Here is a 21,201-nt window from a genome sequence, read left to right as displayed (position 1 = left end):
AAATTGTAAAAAAGCAAACTATGTAGATGAGGGGTAAATAAATTTACCAGTTGTATCTACGTGGTGATGTTTATGATGTCGCTTATTATCTCTTTCATTTGAACCAACGTTTTCACTGTCTCTATCATGAGGTGACGGTGGTGAATTTTCTATATTTTTGTCATTTCCGGTGACTTTAAGTCCATCGGCGTCTTTTTTGATAGGATTTTCCGTGAAACCTTCAAAAATAAATACAACACAATGAAAATAAATGCTACATAATCAAAGATTTAGTTTTTGATTATTCAAATGAATACAAAAAATTACCGTCTTTCGAATTTTCCTCTTTATTCTTCAGTCTTGGACGTTCGCTATCAATCACAGATTTTTCAGTCTCTTCAAAACTTTGATCAACATTTCCAGCGTTTTCACCTGGAACCACTGGATTTGCAACTTCAGTTGGCAATTTCGGTGACTTTTCGACAACTTCTGGAGAATGTCCATCATTTTTCACCTGAAAATTTTTAATAAAAGATTAAGTATGACAAAAAATACCAGGTCCAGAACGGTAAACGGATTATTCCGCAAATTGTTGCAAATATCGACAATCGTTACCCCCAAAAATCGTGAATACGGAATATCTGGCACTCAAGTTCTCGTTAGTATAATATTTCGCGTGTGTAGCTTTCAATTGATGGAGTTTTTGGGTGCCAGATGTTCCGTGATCGAGGCCTTTTTTTGGAGGAACCCTCCAGAACATATGGATACCTAATATATTAAAAATGAACCACAGATGGAAAGATTTTTTATCTTAATAGATGTAATGGGTAGATATTTGAAAAAAAATTAACAAAATATTCTCCAAAGTGAATAACCTAACTAGAGTAGGGCAATATTTAGATTTGGCATGGTAATTAAAACACTATTTGTGACAGTAGTATTGTAGATAGTGGTCTTTACTATAAATAAATCGAACAGATTATCATTCTATCTGTGAGCCCCAGACAATGAATCAAGATTTCGAGCAATAAATACAAATTTGCATGAAATGCCAAAATACAAAGCTTTTGTTTTGAACTCTTAACCCCCGAGTTCCAATGATTCAAAGGCGCAAAAGAGTGGGACGGTTCAATAACCAGTTTTATAATAGCCAGGATATGGTAAACCTAACTAAACAAACTTATATAGATCTAAACTAAGTAGTTCAAAATGTATATCCAACAAACAGCTACCTTGACGACACCCGGCCTAAGATCGGGAGGCATAGTAATGTGTGGCCTAAACGTCGGCGGTGCTAAATGATGTACACCAGGTGGAGGACGTGGTTTTTCAGCAGTATTGCTGTTTGAAGTGACACTGCCACCGACTCCTGCACCAGCTCCCAGCGACGTAGGAACGGTAGACCTCCAGACTGAAGGTTGAGACGTTATCAACCAGGGTGGTGAAGGTCGAAACGTACTGCTCGTGGTAGTTGCTATAAAAATAAATCAATAATGAATACAACAAACGTTCAGAATACATTCACTCAAAGCAGAACATGACATTTACCTGCCGCACACTTATAATGTGCTTCTAGATATTTTAAAGTCTTCGGACAGGGATCTCCGAAAACGTTAGTACTCGCGAGAATACTACAATTTTGACTCTGAGTACACCTAAAACAAAATATGATTGTATAATAGTATTGTTATGGTTATAATTTTGATCAAAAACTTCAAAATTAGATACGTACCTCGTGTGTAATACCCGAAGAGACTTATTGGACATACAATTTACACTCCATTCTGTATTGCCGTGGTCGTTACATATTGTGATGGAAAAACGACCGTAGTTTGCTCGTATTAATTGAATAACTTCTCCGTCTTTGCATTCAATCTTTAAGGTTTTTCCTTCGCACGCGTACGCTGTTTCATATCGAGGAAGTTCTGCAACAAAGAAAATATTTCCATTATTATCGTAAACAACCTTTAAGTATCCAGTTTATATTATAACTCAAGGGATCATATTTCTGTAGAACAAGATGAAGTTGAATTTTAGCCTCAAACTTATACTTGTTGTATTAAGTGATAATATTATAACAAATGTACATATACAGGCATACTATTGCATTCAAAATGGATGCAAACGGCGTATTGTGGATTAAGGTTGTCTGAAATTTGTTTATTTTCAGTAGTAATTGTCCAAAATGACTAAAATTTTGAGCGGGATGAATCATCATATTTCTCTTTGGTTATACATAGGTCTTGAAGTTTTGTACAGTGGTAGCATAGTAATACTAGTGACTCGTTAGTCACTCAAGCGAGCCTTCTGTCAGTTTGACAGTTCTCTTGTAGCATTCGTAGTGCATGCTCAATAGTGGCAACACAGACCAACCAAGTCGTAATAAATGCGATCAGACGGTTGTTTCAATTATGATCATTACTTATTAAGAACGGATGTATTTATATGAGATTATTCACCTGGGATTTATTTCAATCATTTACGATTCAATGTTAACAATTTTAGGAAAAGTAATCACATATGTACGCATTAATAAACTAATCCACGCATTTTTTTCCATTTACCGATAAAAATCGGTAACCGGTAATGGGAGGAATTATTGACCATTTACCGGTAAATGAAATACGACGGTTGATTGAAATTTCTAGGCGTGTAGCTCCATTTAGGCATTGAAATTGAAATTTAACTTGAACGAATCACTACAATGTGTACTTAAATACCTTTTAGATCAATTTGGGTATTTCGGTTTTCGTTTAAGTTTATATGTAAGGTCGGATTGAATAATGAAATAAAATAAAAATCAAAGAATACACAGAAGGAAATCAATAGACAGGAGATGCATATTGTAGTGCAATTAAAGGTAATGATTCAATGATGGCAATTGTGCAGATGAACAACAATCAAAGTTTATAAATTAAATTTCTAAACTATAACGTAACTTACTATTTTTCATGTACTGAAGTGTTTTAACTTATAAATGTATTTCTAGAGTGGTTTTTTCTATTGTCGTATATAGAGGACAGAAATCTTTTCTTAAAAAGCAACAAGCTCGGTTGTTAAGCTTCTGCTTAGCGTCGTGAGGTGCCGGGTTCGATCCCAGTGCCAGGGCCTCGAGTGAAAATGAATTTTTCAGAGTATGCTGTTGGTTAGACCTGGATTTGTGACTCCAGGTTGATCGTTTCCTATCAGAGTTTGCCAATTTTCTCTGATTTCATTGTTGAAACGGTTCCCGGTAAAAATTGGCCAAAACCCTTCCTATATATACAATATGTCACCAATAATTTGTTTGATTAATGTGCAATAAATGAGTTTGTGTACGATTTTGATAGATGTCTCATTGGTTTGCGAGTTTTTCAGTGTCTCGTAATTCAGTTACTTATATAATGAAAAATGCTGCAATATTTGTCAATATGCCAGGAAGGCGCATTGGGGTTGCCTGTAATGCCTTCCCTGGTATGTGTTGCCATAAAAATAAAATAAAATAAAACAAAACCCATAATTTATATAATAGCGCTATTATGTATGTGTGTCTGTGTGCGATAACGTTCTCCGTACTATAATAGTCGTTTCGATTCGACATATGTATGTCACAGCTAAAACACTGCCATCGAAATGTACGAATATAATACGAACATAATAACAGATCAAGAAAATACTTCTACATATATGTATATACTGTTTGCTACCAATGATAAGTCTAAGAAAAAGTCTCAAAACATTTTGCGCCATTTATTGAAAATTATTTTTTCTATTGCTGTTTTATATTGTATAAGGTATTTTTACTTATATTATAATACACCCGATTAAATTTTCATCGGGTCATTCACTATATTACAGGTCTGTTACAGGTTAGAAATTGCTTACGTCACGCCATATAAAAAATACATAACGGTAATTTGATTTAGCGCGGTTTTGAACCATTATTTTCATATTATATAGTTAAATATAAAATTAATTATATTTTAAAGGTATTTGAAAATAAAAATACGACCGCGATGCGGATGGAACATAGAACTGACACAATTCTTTTAATTTTTTTTATTTAATTACTTAATATGCCATAACTAGAGGTAGGATAGTCACAGTGCTATCCATTGTTCGGCAAACCTTTAACAATGCATTTACAACCTTTGAACAATACACGGCCCCCTCAGGCTCCGGTGATTAGCCATAGCCCATGCGATGATATTTCATCGGGCACAACACTAGTTATTAATACGTATGAAATTCTTTTTGCAACTACATATGTACATATGTATATAAACACTCGAAACCAACGAAAAAGTCGTATTTTTATAATAAATAGTTGACAAAAATTTATTAGAATTCCCCGCAATTTAATCGACAAAGTATATATAGTGAATTTGAATATACAAATTAAATTATATTTTCACGTACGTGAAAAAAACACGGTTTGTAATAATTGTAAGAATTCAATGAGGTCATTTTTCACACAGGCTTATAATATTTCGTACACGAATTTCAGACGGATCGGGAGAGAGAGGGCTATACGAGAAAATTACCATTAGTTTTGTGCGAGGATTGGTGCCTAGCTCTGCTGCTACACTATTTTAGCCCAAACTGCCTTATGACATGCAATATAAAAATAAAAATTTCTATACAATAAACTACCTATTATTTCATAGAAAATTGTTCCAGAACTGCGGCATGTGCGCCGTTTTCAAAGCTCCGAAGAACCATTACCATGCGAAATTAAATTATCAATGAAAGAGGTCAGAACCTGAAAATAATTTCATAATCATAGAAAGCGTGCAGTCGGCGAGCCAAACCTCCCATCATTACTACCTTTCGCATAATGAAGATTTATTATTCACCGAAGATGTCTTCATATTCATACCACGCGAATATTCCAATTCTTTTTCGCACGGCCGGGCTAATTTTTCTTTTATATTTATATAAAAGTGTGCGTACTCCGAGAATTATACCCGGTTTTGGGGGGTTGGGGGAGGGATTATGATGGCGCGTTGACCAGGGGCAAGCCACAGAAAGAAATGAAAGATATGTTAGGGAGAAAAATGGCCAGTAAACAAAGCAATAAAACAGCGAATAATGCGAATCCCACCCCACCCAGTGGCATTCTAGTGGGGAAAATGGCAATGGCGACGGGGTTGGTATGAAACTGAGGGGGAGGTCAAGCGCGGACCGCAAACAGTTGCGGGTCATTAAGCGCACACAGACACGAATATACCCCACCAACACATGAGTAATTTTTACGGCAAAAACAAGCAAAGCGAACAATGTCAATTGTTTTACGTTGGTCATTTCACAAAGAAGCACTCGGTTTGGTTGATTCGTGACAAATGTCTTTGTAAATACGATTTCTGTTGAAGCAATGTCTGATTTTAAGCTTTGAACAGTCTTTTTGCTTGAGCCAATCACATTCCAACTCTTCAATATAAAAATAAATGGTAGCCCTCAAATACTCAGGGTCATTCTTGTAGATCAGGAATCATCTAAAGTAAACATCGTTTCATTTACGACGGCCCACCCCCCCCACTCATTGGAAAGGGTGCGTAAAAGCAACGGCATGTATACAGTGATATAATCAGCATTTCTTCGTTTCCTATATGGGAAAGAGTATGGGTATTACCCATATCTCTACCCCACTCCTTTTCTTTTGGGCATGCTTACGTATAATTCCCTTGAGCTTCGGAGAAACTCATTAATTCGTTTTGCTCTCCAGCTTCTACGTGGTAATACGTCATGCCCGTCGTTGCTGGAACAGTTGGAATTGTATGTCCCTAATAATTATGTGCGTGGTAGATATCATCATTTGATGGTTGTATGTACCTCCTGCCGGCACAGTTCTTTATCGAATGGCTCCTATTCCAAGAGCTATCCGACTTCTCAATGAAATCATTGCTGCTGAGCCTGAATGTGATATTTTCCACCTCAGTGAGGGTAGGTTATCGGATATTATTTTAATGTATTTGTCTGGTAGCCTGCACTCATCATTACTTTCATAATTGAATGTGCTGTATGAGTGGAATTTTGATCTCTTTTCCATTTGGGCCTCGCAGGGATGTTTTGTATTTGCGGCTGGTTCTTATATATTGGTGCTAGCTGTAGATGCAAGACATTTCCTACTTTGTTATTATTTGATAGTTTTACTTTATCTGCTATTATATTTATTATACAGCTATTGTTTTTTATGATTTATGTATAAATGTTTTTTTTTTCTGAATATATTCTGCAAAGTGGAGGTAGGCCATCTATTGAATCAAGTCGCTTAATCTTTTAGAAACTTATAAATTCATGTCGATTATCAGATGTGTATTTTATCCGCTCGTGCAAATTAATGTATAAGTGTCATCTCTATTAAGAAAAAATTACAGTGAAAAACATGACTTTTTAATTGAGTTGTGAAGGGGCCGAAAGAAAGCCGTGTTCGGATAGCTAGATGTCATCGCTTCGATCTGACACAAGATTCCGATATAATTTTGAATAAGTTCACTAATTATTAAGCTCCTCCAGCTTTATGTCGGAGAAATTAGCTTGAGGAGTTAGCTTGAATGTTAGCTAACCCCCCCATGTGTTGGTAAAATATTAAAGCGATCTAAAGAGTGGAAGTGGTTCAAAATCAGATCACAAATTTTTGACGGGAAAGAATGTCACTCATCTAACAGAATGAAGCTAATAAAAAGTTTGTAATTAAAAGGGTGTAGTTGATAGTTATGAATTTGAGTTGTATTACAAAATTAATAAATACAAGTTTCAGGAACCGATATTAATTAAATATCTATTTACATACATAGTTCATTTCATCGCAGCGTATAGCCTCTAAGTACGTTATTTTATCATCCAAATTATAATAGTTTCACGTTATTAATCGCATGTTTATTATATAATAAAAGGTCCAATCATATCTGTTCCATCTTTATTTCCGAAAAGGGACTAAAATTGAGTATCGATTGAACCATCGCAATAATGTTTTAATTGAGACCTTTTGCGAAATTTCAGCTTTGTCCGTTTATAAGATTAGTTCTAATATAATATGAATACAAATTTAAATAGATTTAATAGATATTCCGTATGTAGGGTGATTTTTATATAGGGATATACCCAATATTTAATCGCCATAGTTCTTTATCAACTCAAAATAAAATAAAATAATATCCCGCGCTCATATTACCATTATTAACCTATGTTGGAATAACGCCTCGAATACTAGCCTTTCCAAGGTCCAAATAATACAAAATAAATCCCTAAAAATAATTTATAACACACCCATATATACTAACTTGAAAAAACTGCATGCCATAAATAATATTCCGTTAGTTATCCAAACATTACTAACAAACTAACCAGTAGATTCTATGACAGAATCACTAATAACCATACTAACAAACGTGTGAAGAGTCTCGGTGATTACAAAAAAAACGTCTATACCCTTCAGGTATAAACACAATCTGCTTTAGATCGTCGACTTTAGAGAATCTTTAATTAATATTATGTATTAGATGTATTATGAGCACTTATAAGAATTTTAAATAGGTATTTGAGCTCTTTTTCCTATTATGCTGTACATTAACATTAGAATAATATAATACTATGATTACTAACAAAATTAAATTAAAATTGTAAAATAACAAATGATCAGTAGCTGAGTAGCTATTAATATATATATATAAGATGTATTGTGAACATAATTTAGTAATAATAAAAAGCATTTAAAATCAAAAAATATAGGGATATGTATCATATTCTACATATATGCTAGTAATAGATAAAATACGACACTGTATGTATATTACGAAATCAACAAAATTTTTCGACATATTAAAAGTACATCGCTGTCATTAAAAGCATTAAAGCATAATACGATAATATCCAGTCTAATTGAAAAGTCTAAAAGGTAACAAGACTGGTAATGGTTTCAATGAAAAATATTTTACTTAGTGGCAAAATAACGACACTACCCAGCAGCTAACTGCTAACAGCTAACAGGTCCCAGTGCAAAGCACTTCACCATAACCTTCTGAACCCCCCCGGTTTTTGTTTTTTGCACGAGTTAAACTCGAGCAATTACACCACCCTTCCTGAATATAACAACACCACTGATCAGGGCTGGGGAGATTGCTAAAAAAAATAGACTACAAATTTAACTCATTCCGAAGTCCAAAAGCAGCATTACCTACAGCTGTTTTTACTGACCGTCTAACTGAAATTGAGCTGATTTGCAGAAAGACTACACTGTTCGACAAATGACGACTTTTTTTGTTGGTTCAGAGACGAGATATGACTTTTCTTATAGATATACTATCCTCAGTAAACACGAATCTGGTAATAAAAAATGTTGATTGGCTCGAGATTCGTAGATATGTGTTTTTTAAATCGCGCGATTTTTCTATATCTTGGTGTTCGGTCGATGTCTCAAAATTTGTCAATTTCCTGTTCAAACTGAATATTGGAATCTATAGTCGGGTATTTTATCTTTTATTTGTAGTACTTTTCAGCTTTCAAATATTTTTAAATAGTCGTCCAGTTCAAATCAAAAGTACGTATTTTCACTTAGGATTTTTTCCCACTGTTAATACTATTTTATATTATTGAGTATTTTCTATTGAAACATGTTTATTGGGATAGTGTTTTGGCCACACTATTTTTTGTTTTCGTTTAAAAGGGTTATTTGGAAGTGTGCTGAATTTTAAATCGGTACAAATGCGAGCTAAAAGCTCGTACTAGTATTTACTCGTATTTACACGAATCTGAATTGAATTAATAGGGATAATATATTAAATTGTCTTTATTTGAGAATTAAATAAAATTCCACTTAGAAAAATCATATTTCGACTATTCTTGTGGATACACACAGATTTTGTGACAACATGAAATGATCCAATACCAATTTTCAGGAACCGTTTCAACAATGATCAGATAAAATTGACAAACTTTGATTTGATTGAAAAATTGAAACGATCGATCGAGTCACAAAACCCCCAAATCTAACCAGCAGTTTGACGAGGACTCGAACCTTTGACCTCAGTGGTGCTAAATATATACACTACCATTAATGAATGTTAAAATGTTTATTTAGTAGGCATGTTAAGTTTGGGATAACATTTTTGAATATGAGTCAAACATTGTAATTTATTAATAAATCAGCTAAAATCATCAATATATTAAAATTACTATCGAAAAATTCAAATTAAAACAATTCAAAGACGCCTACCAATTGGGCGTGTCGTAGGTCCGGCTCGGCACTGCCATAACGGGCACGAATAGCATGTAAATGAACCGTTAAAAGTTGAACGATGCGTTTTCACTGGGAGCGTTCGGAATTTCGGCGACTCCACCGAAATGTGCGACTCCGACTGCACAGCCCTGTTACACACAGAATGTGCGTTATACATACATATGAGAGGGGAGTGTGTGCAAGTGTGTGCGAGAGCACACTTGTGGCTCATTAGGCGGACCGCAAGTCCGGACGGCGTGAGATCCGATTATCCGGATGAAAACTCCGGACTGACCCGAATCCGGAGAAAGGCCTTTTCCGATCGCGCAATGAACACGTCGCACATTTGTTACGTTTCCGTTACATTATTACACAAAACGCGAGCGCGCTTATAAAATAAACAATATCCGGCGAAATTCGATTCCGCGCGAAAAATCCTTAAGCGGGAAAAATCCCCTCTGCGGTGGGGAAAATCCACGAAAATATCATGCTCACACGTGTGTGTTTAACAATATCGAACGTCGGACGCGTTTGTATTAAAACTTCATCTCAATTTCGAAGCGGATTTTTGAACAGTGAGAGTGTGATTTTGCGTAGAAACAACGAAAGGACACGACAATGATAAAGAGCGCTCGTTTAGTGCACACGTGGAAGCCGATATGTATCGTTGGAGGAAAATAAAAAAGACGTAAAAGAAATGTACCTAGATTACGCGTAGAATACAGGCTGATGCAAAAAGTAGAGCCGAATTGGCATTCATTCTATAAAATAACTTGAAATCGGTATATTTATATACGTTTTACAAAGCGGCGAATGTGCTAAACAGATTAAGAATCCATAAATTATATAATACATATTAATTGTATTGAGAAAGTTCAACTTAAATTTATTAAATCCTTACGCTACCTTTTTCCTACCTATACCCATTCTACTGTTTCCGACATTTTAAAAATCCTTTCTATTAACAATCTTTCTGTCAGGCGACGACATACTGATGCTATATTCTTCTTTAAGCTCATAAATGGTTTCCTTGATTGTTCTGATTTAATGAATAAGGTTAATTTCAGAATCCCAGTTCGGTACTCTAGACGCGTTGCACTCTTTTCACTTGATCCTTTCAATACTAATTCCCAAAAATATTTTTATCTGCAGCGCGTTTATCGTATGTTTAACGGAGAGCTGAATGAGATTGATCTATTTGGTATTTCCCTACATCAATTCAGGTCTAACATCAAGAGAATCTTGACCGATTGATTCATTTCTTCTCCTATTCTATTTTTCCAATATTTTCAATATATTTATACTTTAGTTTAGTTATGTAATGTGCTATTTAATCATATTATAGCTTTCATTCTTTTCCTTTTCATTTGTTTATTTTGTATTTACCTTTTTCATTTGTTTTATATTTGTAAATTTCAATTTCTTCTTATATTCTATTTTATAACCTTTTCCAAATATTTTAATACTATAGTTTAATTATGCAATGTTCTACATATTTTGTCATGCCTTTATTCTTTACTTTTTAATTTGTTTTCCTCATATTTATCTTTTTCATTTTTGTAAAAATCTACTATTGGACTCGGATGTTACATATATTATTTATTTACTATTTGTTTTTTTATACATATCTATGTACATCCTGTCTGTTGATTTTTCAATTAATAAAATAAAATAAAATAAAATAAAAAAATAATAAATATATATTATTAAATACATAATTAAACATACAAACAAATCGAAAGAACACCTGACATCTATGTTCAGACATTATACACATCGTAAACAATACGAATAATAACATTATTTATTATGTAACAACACGAAATATTTATATTTCAATAATCAACCATAGAGACGTATATGGTGAAAATCTGGCGAAACTTAAGAGATAATAATAACTCAAGGTTTTCGCAATAGAAAATAGGATAAGAAAGCCAATATTACAGGAATCGTTACAAATCAGAAAAATTGACAAATTCTGATAAGAAACAACCGATCTCGACAAACCAAGGTCTGGCCAGCAATGAGACTCCAGTGGGAAGCGAACTCATGACTAGTGAGCGGACCGGAAGCGTGCCGTTCATTGTTAGTTAATTATTTTTCAATTATATTCAAATAGTGGTTATATATAGTATGTAGGGTGGTTTTTTCTAATGAGGAACCATTTCAACAATGAAATCAGATAAATTGGTAAACTCTGATAGGAAACAATCGACTTGGAGTCACAAATATCCAAGTCTGACCAGCAGCATTAAAGACTGCCACGGGATCGAACCCGGTAACTTCTCGGTGCTCAACATAAACGCAAACATCGAGCCATACTGCTGACTGTACTACTATAGAAAGCTAAATTATATAAAAACTTGGTTGTTACGATCTATTTCTCCCTCCATTCAGTGTAATTCTCTATAAAGTGCAATGCTCACGCTCAGTCAGACAGACACGTGGATGTGTTCAACTACAACACACACTAATCGTCGGCACCTCGTGGAGCAAACGGAAAAGTGTACTTTAATTACCAATAAATGTAAAACAAATAAAGGAGCAAGCAATCATTCACCACTCTGGATTCCTACCATAATCCTGAAACACAAGCACTACCATTGAAGTTTAAAGTCTAAAGACTTCAATGGTAGTTCACATATTATTTTTGTAAAAATCATCTCCGAGATTGTGTATATCGAATCATCCTGTAAGCGCACAGAACAATACTACAAAAAATAAATAAACAGAAATAAAAATAGGCTACGACGTAGGCGAGCTTTCAGAAAGCAAGACCGGAAATATCGCGTGCAAATCGCGTACGAATTTCGTAGCCGCCCGCGATAAGCAGTTGGCGCGCTTTTATCAATCATTTGTTATTCATAAAGGTGGATGGACGTAATTGGACAATTCGGATCGGAAAAAGACCCAGCATGTATACCTGAGGTGCTACGTAATTCGTATTATACACATACATACGTTGCCCAACTAACACCTCCGGTTTCGGACGTAAAATACCGGACGCGCGGAATTATACTACGACTACGAGGTTCGTAATCGATAGCTTCAAAATCGATGGGAGTGTGCAATCGAATTTTCTCCCGGGCCAGCGTGTGTGTATTTACGTATACCTGGCATTGGGTACGTGTGTAATATAATCGCCTTTACATTGCACAATGCCGGACCCTTTCATACGAGTTCATATTATATTATTCTCGCCGTTACTATTGGCTTTTACACATGATCGATGTGAAACTCAATATCAACTACGTGTGTATGCCCTCTGTGTTCGAAATAATTCGGTCAAGTCGAGAATAATCTTGGGTGTATCGTATAATCTGCAATCGTAGACGAGTGTGATGTAACTTGTGAGTGGCGATAAATGGAAAGCGCCAAGACTTGACCCAAGCAATTTCTTTGAATCTTTCAACTAAATGTATAAGAATAAGCATACACTAAAATAAACAAACAAAAAGGACATGCAGAACCACTTTTCTGAATAAAATAAGCGATTGATTAATCTGCCATAGTTAATAAGTAGATTAAAATGGCTCAACTATGTAAGTAACCATGTTCGAATAATACATATACATATTGTACCTTTCTATCTAATCATTCATATGAGACCAATTTAACCGAGGACTACTACTACAGGACTAAATTAGCTGCTAAAATTGATTCAGTAAACTCTGGAAAGTATACATATTTATCATTATCCTCTGTGCAGATATACTCTATATATGTACTCTGTACAGAAGGTCGTTATTTCAAAACTCCATCAGCCGTTTGATTGCTTGTCTCCATCTTTCTCAGCATTCCACTAGCTTAATGGCGTCAGTTATAATAGAGCCAGTAATGATTTAGTCTATCTGGTCTATCGAGTAGTTAAACTTCCGCTTCTTCAAGAACCCTCCACATGTCCAGTCACAAGTAGTCTTTCCAAGCTATCCGGATGTCTTCTAACTACACATGTCCGAGGATTCGTTGAAGACAGACTATTGGCGATCTTAACTTCCTGGAGGACAGACTCAGGAGCAAAGATCGACGTTGCAACGATGCTTTTGGCACAAAAATTCTATTGTTATTTGACGAGTACCCAGCCAACGCCGATGACTACTCATGAGTTCCGGCTGTTCATAATATTTTCTACATACGCCTCCAGCACCACGTCTCAAGTTTTTATTTGGCCCGAAATTCAAAGATATATTTAAAAAAAAAAATAGCGTTTGAACTCGATGATCCTTCGTCAATGTGGTGATAGAACTGTCCTTCCTGTAAAATCTATATATGTATTTATGTAGTAAGGGAAACTGTGGTTATCTTCTTCTTCATATGTGAACCATTTTCGCTGAGGATGGAATAAGCTGCTTAAAATGGTGCATGAGGTATATGAATGAAGTATGCCCAGAAGATGTACAGAGGAGTGTTTCTTGAGAAAGTTTGAATATAGATGTCAAACATAGGGAAATTACAGAATCTGGAGGAAGGAGATATTTGAATCGTATTCAAGAGAATTTAGAAAGAGGCAAAAAGTAATTTGGTCAGTATGTTCCAATAGTACATTATTTAGAAGAGGAAGGCAAAAAAATATATCCTATAGCATTTTCTCGAAAGAACCTTTTTAAGATTCTTCAACTCATGAATGAAAACTAAAGAATGGTTCATTTTGGGAGTAAAACTTCCAGCAATCAACAGTTATTAAAATGGTACAATTATCATTATTATTTATTATATTTCAATTCGAGAATTATCAACGATATTATAATCAGATTCAGCCTGAGCCGATTGCATAATTTGCAATAATTCTAGGCGAATTGCATCTGGCAAAGCTCTATTACATTTGTATATGTATAAGTAGCCACTTTATACAGACCGACTGAAACTCTGCGCCAATCTCCTTTGTTCAATTTATGAAACTAAAGCTTTTTCATTTGCGGCCGAAAATTTTACAAAAGAAAATGGTTTCTGGCATCTCATAACTGAACCACGAATTCACTGACCCTCCAGTGCTAAATATTCAATAGCACTTAATTTCTGCACGCGAGAGGCAAAAATAGCCAATTAATTCCGATTGCGAATCTAGACAAGGCTAAAAATATCCACGCCTATAGAAAAGAGCAACATATTGTTATCGAAAAATATATTGAATAAAACGATTGTCACTCTGCCATTGTCGAACTATATGCACCATTATTATTATATAATATAAAAGCCAGTCAAAAACGAAGGGGAATGATTTGACTTATTGGCCTCCTCTCTATACATACCAAAGCTATGTTCTATAATACTTTTCTATCCCCCCCAACCTTTCGGTCAATTTAACTAGTTCGGATCAAATGAAATACTAGCTCATTTCACTTTAATCTTAGTTTGACCGAATAGTTTCCAATAATAATATAAACTACACAATACAAATGGAAATTTCGAACAACTCATCCAATACCGCCCGTGACCCTTACTTGTAGTAAAGATTATTCCTTTACTTTGAAATTGAAAACTGTCAATTTCGCCAGAGAAAAAAACCGTAAGCATTTATTAGATATCGACCGTCCTCATCAACATATCCTTAGAATAAATTTTCGTATATCGAATAGAATTTTCATCAAACGTCACCCTTTCTATTCACGAGATGATAAAAAAAACATTTGCTATTCAGACCCATATACGGTTTTCGAAATTTCGATCAATAAAAACGTATTTGATGTCTTGATTCGATTTTGATCGGAACAACAGGGGGAAAAAACACAGCGGACAACAAACGAGCCGCGTTATTTCAGTGATTGAAGTGCATACATTCGCGAATCGAAATAAACCCGGTGCAACTGACGTCGATAAACTGCACCGACGCGGTTTCAATTTAACCGGACGATAGCTTAACTGCGACCGACGCATTAAAACGGGTTTGACGAGAAGAAAAGGACGAGACAAGTCATAAAAACCACACGCATACTCACTCTATAGATAGACGTGCATAAGTGACTTTGGAATTTATCGCATTCGTAATCGATTGGAGCAAGGCTGGATCGCTATTGTATTCGGAAAGGTTCATCACTCCGTTACAGTGCTCAAAAGATGCATTTACAGATCGAAATTTTCGCTTGTGATCGTCTGTCTCTGTTACGTAACTGTAGGGCGGTGACGAAGCTTGCCAATCATTTATAACGGCTTATGTTAGCCCAATGAAACTGACAGACAGTACAAAAATCAAGTTGGCTAGCGATCTTCAAAGAGTGCAAGTAAAAATATCAAATAATGAAATAGAAAGTAGGGAATATGCAGCACCAATATATAAGAACCAGCCGTAAATACAAAACATCCCTGCGAGGCCCAATTAGAAGAGATAAGATCAAAATTCCACTCATACAGCACATTCAATTATGAAAATAATGATAAGCGCAGGCTACCAGGTAAATAGGTTAAAATAATTTCCGATAATCTACATGATAAGCGACTTGATTCAATAGATGTCCTACCTCCACTTCGCAGAATTATTTACCATTGTGGCATTACAGGAGTCCATAATGCGCCACAATTGTCGAAAAATACAGAGAGATGAGAAAAATAAACATATATACTTATATACACAGAAAAAATACATTTATACATAATCATAAAAAAAACAATAGCTTTATAATAATAGCAGATAAAATAAAAATATCAAATAATAAAATACAAAGTAGGGAATGTCTTGAATCTAAAGCCAGCACCAATATATAAGAACCAGCTGCAAATAAAAAACATCCCTGCGAGGCCCAAGAAATACAAATATAAAAAAAAATCATAAAGAAAATAGACATACAGAGAGGTATTCTATATGCATTTTTTTTTTTTAGATAGTTTTGCATATGTAAAAAACGCTAGCACGCTTGATCTATGCTATGGCCGTTCAGGCCAAAACTGAGTTTTGAGTCCCTGGAGTTTTCGGTGCTATTATATGATAGCGTTGATTCCCACATTTGAAGAAATATAAGAAATAATAAGACCTTACGAATTAACAATGACATGTGAGGATATGCCTATCTAGGATATGAGGCCTACCTAGGCATTCAGAGTATATTAGCTGTAACTATGGCTCAATTCAGTTAACTCAGCAATGGATCAGCGATTCTCACTGATCAGCTAAGATGATCTTTTGAGTATTTAGAAGTTGATTTATGCTAGAAGTTCATAACAAATCTCTTCGATCTCGAAACTTCCACCCCTTACAGTTGAAGTTCCCACAGACGTCCAGCTTTATCTGGTTGACTATTTAAGGTCTGCCTACTGCCAAGTGAATTGAAAAGTCTGTTGATAATCTAATACACTGAATATGAACACTTTAGTATGCGAGTACATACAAGAAGGGAATCGAATAGTGGAAATAATTCGTTAGGTTTCAAAATCAAAACCAGCCAATCTATTTTATTATATCTACTGGATACAGGAGGGGTAGATAGTGTTTGCAACAAACAATACACGTTGCAAAATGTAGAATAGCACAATGAATGCACATTCAGTGGGGGGGGGGGATTACGGTGTATGTGTTTATTAATCGAATTGTATGCCGTGATTCATGGAAGCTACTAACGTATTTTGTTTATTAGATTAAAATCCAATCTGTAATATATTGCAATAAACTTTGATTCGTTTTCAAATCGTAAATGTATGATACATATACGGCAGAGTGCATTCGACTAAAAACGATTATAATTTATCATTTTATACGCAATGAAGGGTTATTATGAGTTCGTTTGCGTTTGACTCGAAACAATTAAGAGTTATCAATATATTGATAATGATTTCATCCGAGTTCCACCGTACAGAGATAGAACGAGGCATGTGACATTTACAAATAACTATAGAACTTGTTTTGTCTCGACTGTTTAATTAACATGCATATTTTACACATACATTCAGTAAAAAAAACCGTCGTGAAGTTGAATACTGCAGTTTGACGTGATTTTACATACCGAAACAATCTGAGAAAAATTTTACTACTTTTTACGACGCATTTAATTAAAAATTCCGTGGAGTCGTACGGTTTGAATACCTTCATGAATATCCAAAAAGGTGAATGTAAACGTATCTATTATGTAGACTAGTAATTACGTTGACGGTTAACCGTTAATTACGTTGATGCGTCTAAAAAGGGGCGATTCGAACTGCGCGAAAACGTTAAAATTTAGCTAAATGGAAAATAATAAATTATATAAATGTTCTCTAGGTCTAGACAACGAAAACGTATAGCGCCGTTGCCCAATTCAATTAGATAACGCTTTTATAATCTGAACAATATTGTAGAACTAATTATGTTGTATTCAAATATGCAAACTTGAATATTCATACGTGAATATCTTTCACAGTTCAAGGTCAAGTACGTATAACCCACCATACCGAATTGGGATATGTGAATCTTCCAAGTTAGTGTTTTATCTCAATATCTAGTAATTGTAAATACAAAAGCGGCAAACAATACATAATCAAATTAGGTCAAAATTAATTAATCAATCTGTTATCGTAATAGTGGCCTGGTGCACGCATACGTTAACGAGTTGTCAGTTGACAAGCAAGCGCTACATGAAGTGACGTGATGAATATTTAGTATTTGTAAATATCTTTGGTTGGGAACTTCGTAAAAAAAATTTTCTAAGACGACAATTCAATTGGACAATCAAAATAAATATAATAAAAAAAAACAAATGAATATTTACTATTAGATTCGCCATGTTTAAGCTGTTTATATTACAAATACTAGTAACATATAAAATACAGAATTTATTTTTATTTAAAAAAAGGTTTAAGGCCTAAAATAAAAATTTAAATGGACGATATTTTTAGTGGATTGTCATTTGTGAATTTTATAATTATTTATATTAATCAGTGTTCCGAATTTAAATGCGAGTTTTGTATATTTAAAAAGATATATTAAAGAAAAAATTAAAAAAGCCGAGTAAAATAACTAGTGTAATATAAAGTAGAAACGTCATAGAAATTAGAAAACTGTGCGATATTTTTAATGATGATAAATGTCTAGTTTATTTTTTATTATTTCATTCGATTTAGTCATTAAAATGACAGCCGTCTTGTATAAAAAAATAAATGACAAACGTCACAACGAGTGTCCAAAAATTGCAAAATTGCGCAAAAAGTACTTAAGTACGTTTCGCTCATTTTTTTACGACTTATAGCAGTTAGCAGCAGCAGTAGAAGCAGAGTATACGCACGTATACATTCGCTGGTTTTTAATTGCCAATTTATTCAAATTTATTTTGCATTCAGATCGCGAACAAACTGTAAGTCGCAGATAAATCTCTCTGCGGAGAAATTTCTATGTTTTTTTCCTCCATCCCCCCCCCCCCACCCCGCCATCGGTTGGAGATTCGATTTATTATTACGTACCATTATTCTGGAAGAATAAGGGAATTATCAGGAGCGTTTGTGCCGACGCTTATTCAACGATTTATAAATGCCGTATAATAATAGGTGTCGTAAAAAGCGCGAATTTGCCACTGGAGTGGGGGGGGAGGGTCAAAAGCGAGCGCAATATTTACTTTTAATGAAACGTTAACAACGAGTTTGTAACAAATGACGTCGGTTTACGTCAACAAAAATCATTAGGGCCAGATGGCGGCAACGGAACATCATTTTATAACCTCATAATTTCCGAAGGTATTGTCTCGGCGAAACGGGTTAATTGAGGCGGCGAGGTCGCCCATGAATTATCTATTGTGGTGACCAACGCCAAACCCACCCCACACCCACCCCCCAACTAGTCTCATCTGTTTGTTTTAATGGAAAACATTTGTTTTGTCCCGGGGAATCGGTGCAGATCAACTAGATTTTCCGCAGAATGCCTTACACGGTACACGTTTATAATATGAATCGGCCGCAAAGTTGGAAGAAGCCCCACAAGTCAGTGATTTACAAACGTTGTGCCGCAGAAGGGTGAAATAGGGTGGTTTAAAAATATACAGAGGTAATATTAGTCTCGTATACGCGCCTAATAGTGTTAGTATGAATGTAGTCTTATTATTTCATTTTTTACCATAGTGCCATGACAGGCTGTCCCAAATCGAAACGAATGCCCAAATTTGTAAATATTAACCAGCAGTTTATGTTTAGCACCGAGAGGTTACCGGGTTCGATCCCGTGCTAATCTTTAATGCTGCTGGTCAGACTTGGATATTTGATCGATCCTTTCCTAGCAGAGTCTGTCAATTTTTACTTATTACTTACCTCCTTTACGTTTCACATGGCTTTCGTGTTAGTGGTCATTTTTATCTCTTATCCGATCGTTTTCATACTTTGCCATATTGCTCATTTTGGTCATCAATATATGTACGTTAATGTATCGTCTGCCATTACGTTGGAGATAAAATATCGTATACAATGCGTAACAAATATCCAGACTCTCGGATACGGTGACGTTTATGACGTAAGGCTACCATAATCTATCTTCAAGCTTTTCGCCTTGATATGCTATTTCAGCTTTTAATTGTTTAAACGCCTATAATTCACTCTATATTTTATAAAATTTGCTCTATAGGTTATCTCTAATATTTAAATATTTATAGTTTTAACTCTCATATGTATATATAAATTTCAAATTTGGCGTCTAGCTTAATGTAATGTAATACACGATATATATTGATTTTTGGCCAAATATGTCATTCTGATTTCATTGTTGAAACGGTTCCTCCATCAATTGCCAAAAACAATCCTACCCTCTATGTCACAAATATCTGAATTTGATTTATGTACAATATTTAAAAATTTCTACATAATAAATGAAACCTGTTCTGAGTAATACTCATCTACATATACATATATTATATTTATCACACAATTTTTTCTTATTTCTTTCCCTTATCTAACTTGTGGCCTTCGTTGATACTCCTATTAAATTAGATTGGGTACCATTAACCGATATCCGTATTTTATAGCTAATTACAAAAAGTAGCCTCGCAGATTTTGCATTATTTTAATCTAAAACACACATTTTTAATTGGATGCTTGGAGTGTAGACATATGTACAGTGGCTAGCGGAATTTTTTAGCATAGTAAGGCAAGTCTCAATATTGAAAAATAGTTCATAGTAGAATTATGAAGAATTTTTATTATTATATTAAGTCCTATCTGATTAATTGGGTATTGTGAAAATATCATCATTGAGCTCTAAAGACGCGATGTGTTACTCAATATCTTAAATCTTCTAGCGATTTCGCGCTAAGATAATTTTTTTATTACAATATATATTCAAGGTCAATTTGCCATGTTTTAAAATGCTATTTCCTTAAATGTACATATTTATTTAAGAATACTCGGGAAGGCGGCATAGTCGATGGACCCAAGTATCTAATAAAGATCGGAACGGAAACGCTAAAATACATACTTAGTGGTTTGAACAAGATTCCTTTTAAATGTGGTGTTATCAGAGGATGTTAAAGATCTCCTGTAAGGAACATGTGAAGAACCAAACTGTCCTCCAGCTGCTTCACGAAAAGAGAGAGCTTCTTTACAAAGTAAAGCGCCGAAAATGAAATATTCTGGACACGTAATTCGTGGCCCTAAGTATCGCCTTTTACATACAATAATGGAAAGAAAAGTATAAGGCAAGTGATGGCTTGGGAGAAAGAGGCTCGATTGGCTCTCGATTGAACATCAGATCGTGGATGGGACTCAAACTAGGAGAAAATTGTTTCGGCTTGCCCAAGATATGGCAGAATTCGCACGAGCTATCGATAATGTCTGCCCATGGTAGTAGCAAAAAGGATTTGGCACGAAAAGAAAAGAAGAAGCCAAATCGTGTCATCTAAATCAGGTCCCTGATGTACAGAAATGCACATTTGAGCTTTATTCTTAGTCTTACTTATGTAGCTTACTCACAAAAACGTTTTGCATTCACAAAATAATTGTTGATATATACATATGTATATGCTTGTAAGCTTTGAACGTAAGTATAAACATGCTGGATCAAAAAAAAGAGAAGCAGTTTGGATCAAAGCAAAGTTTCACAGCATTTAGTCCAAAATGTAATGCGTTTGATTGAATTTCAGACGTCTCAA

The 21,201-nt window shown here is 34.7% G+C and overlaps 1 protein-coding gene across 1 annotated transcript in view; it reads right to left on the bottom strand.

Moving 5' to 3' along the window:
* Window positions 1-21,201, bottom strand: part of LOC143912713 (latrophilin Cirl-like) — a 161,839-nt gene that overhangs the window by 7,404 nt on the left and 133,234 nt on the right. Inside the window, exons 4-8 of the mRNA XM_077432024.1 lie at window positions 1,712-1,904; window positions 1,528-1,634; window positions 1,212-1,453; window positions 307-493; window positions 48-218 (exon numbers count right to left, since the gene is read on the bottom strand). Coding sequence (XP_077288150.1) covers window positions 48-218; window positions 307-493; window positions 1,212-1,453; window positions 1,528-1,634; window positions 1,712-1,904 — 900 coding nt within the window. The remainder of the gene's footprint in view (window positions 1-47; window positions 219-306; window positions 494-1,211; window positions 1,454-1,527; window positions 1,635-1,711; window positions 1,905-21,201) is intronic.

This window comes from Arctopsyche grandis, chromosome 6 (assembly GCF_051622035.1).
Source record: "Arctopsyche grandis isolate Sample6627 chromosome 6, ASM5162203v2, whole genome shotgun sequence".
NCBI classification, from domain to species: domain Eukaryota; kingdom Metazoa; phylum Arthropoda; class Insecta; order Trichoptera; family Hydropsychidae; genus Arctopsyche; species Arctopsyche grandis.
The sequence above is the reverse complement of the archived record's forward strand: the minus strand, read 5'-3'. Positions and strand labels throughout refer to the sequence as shown.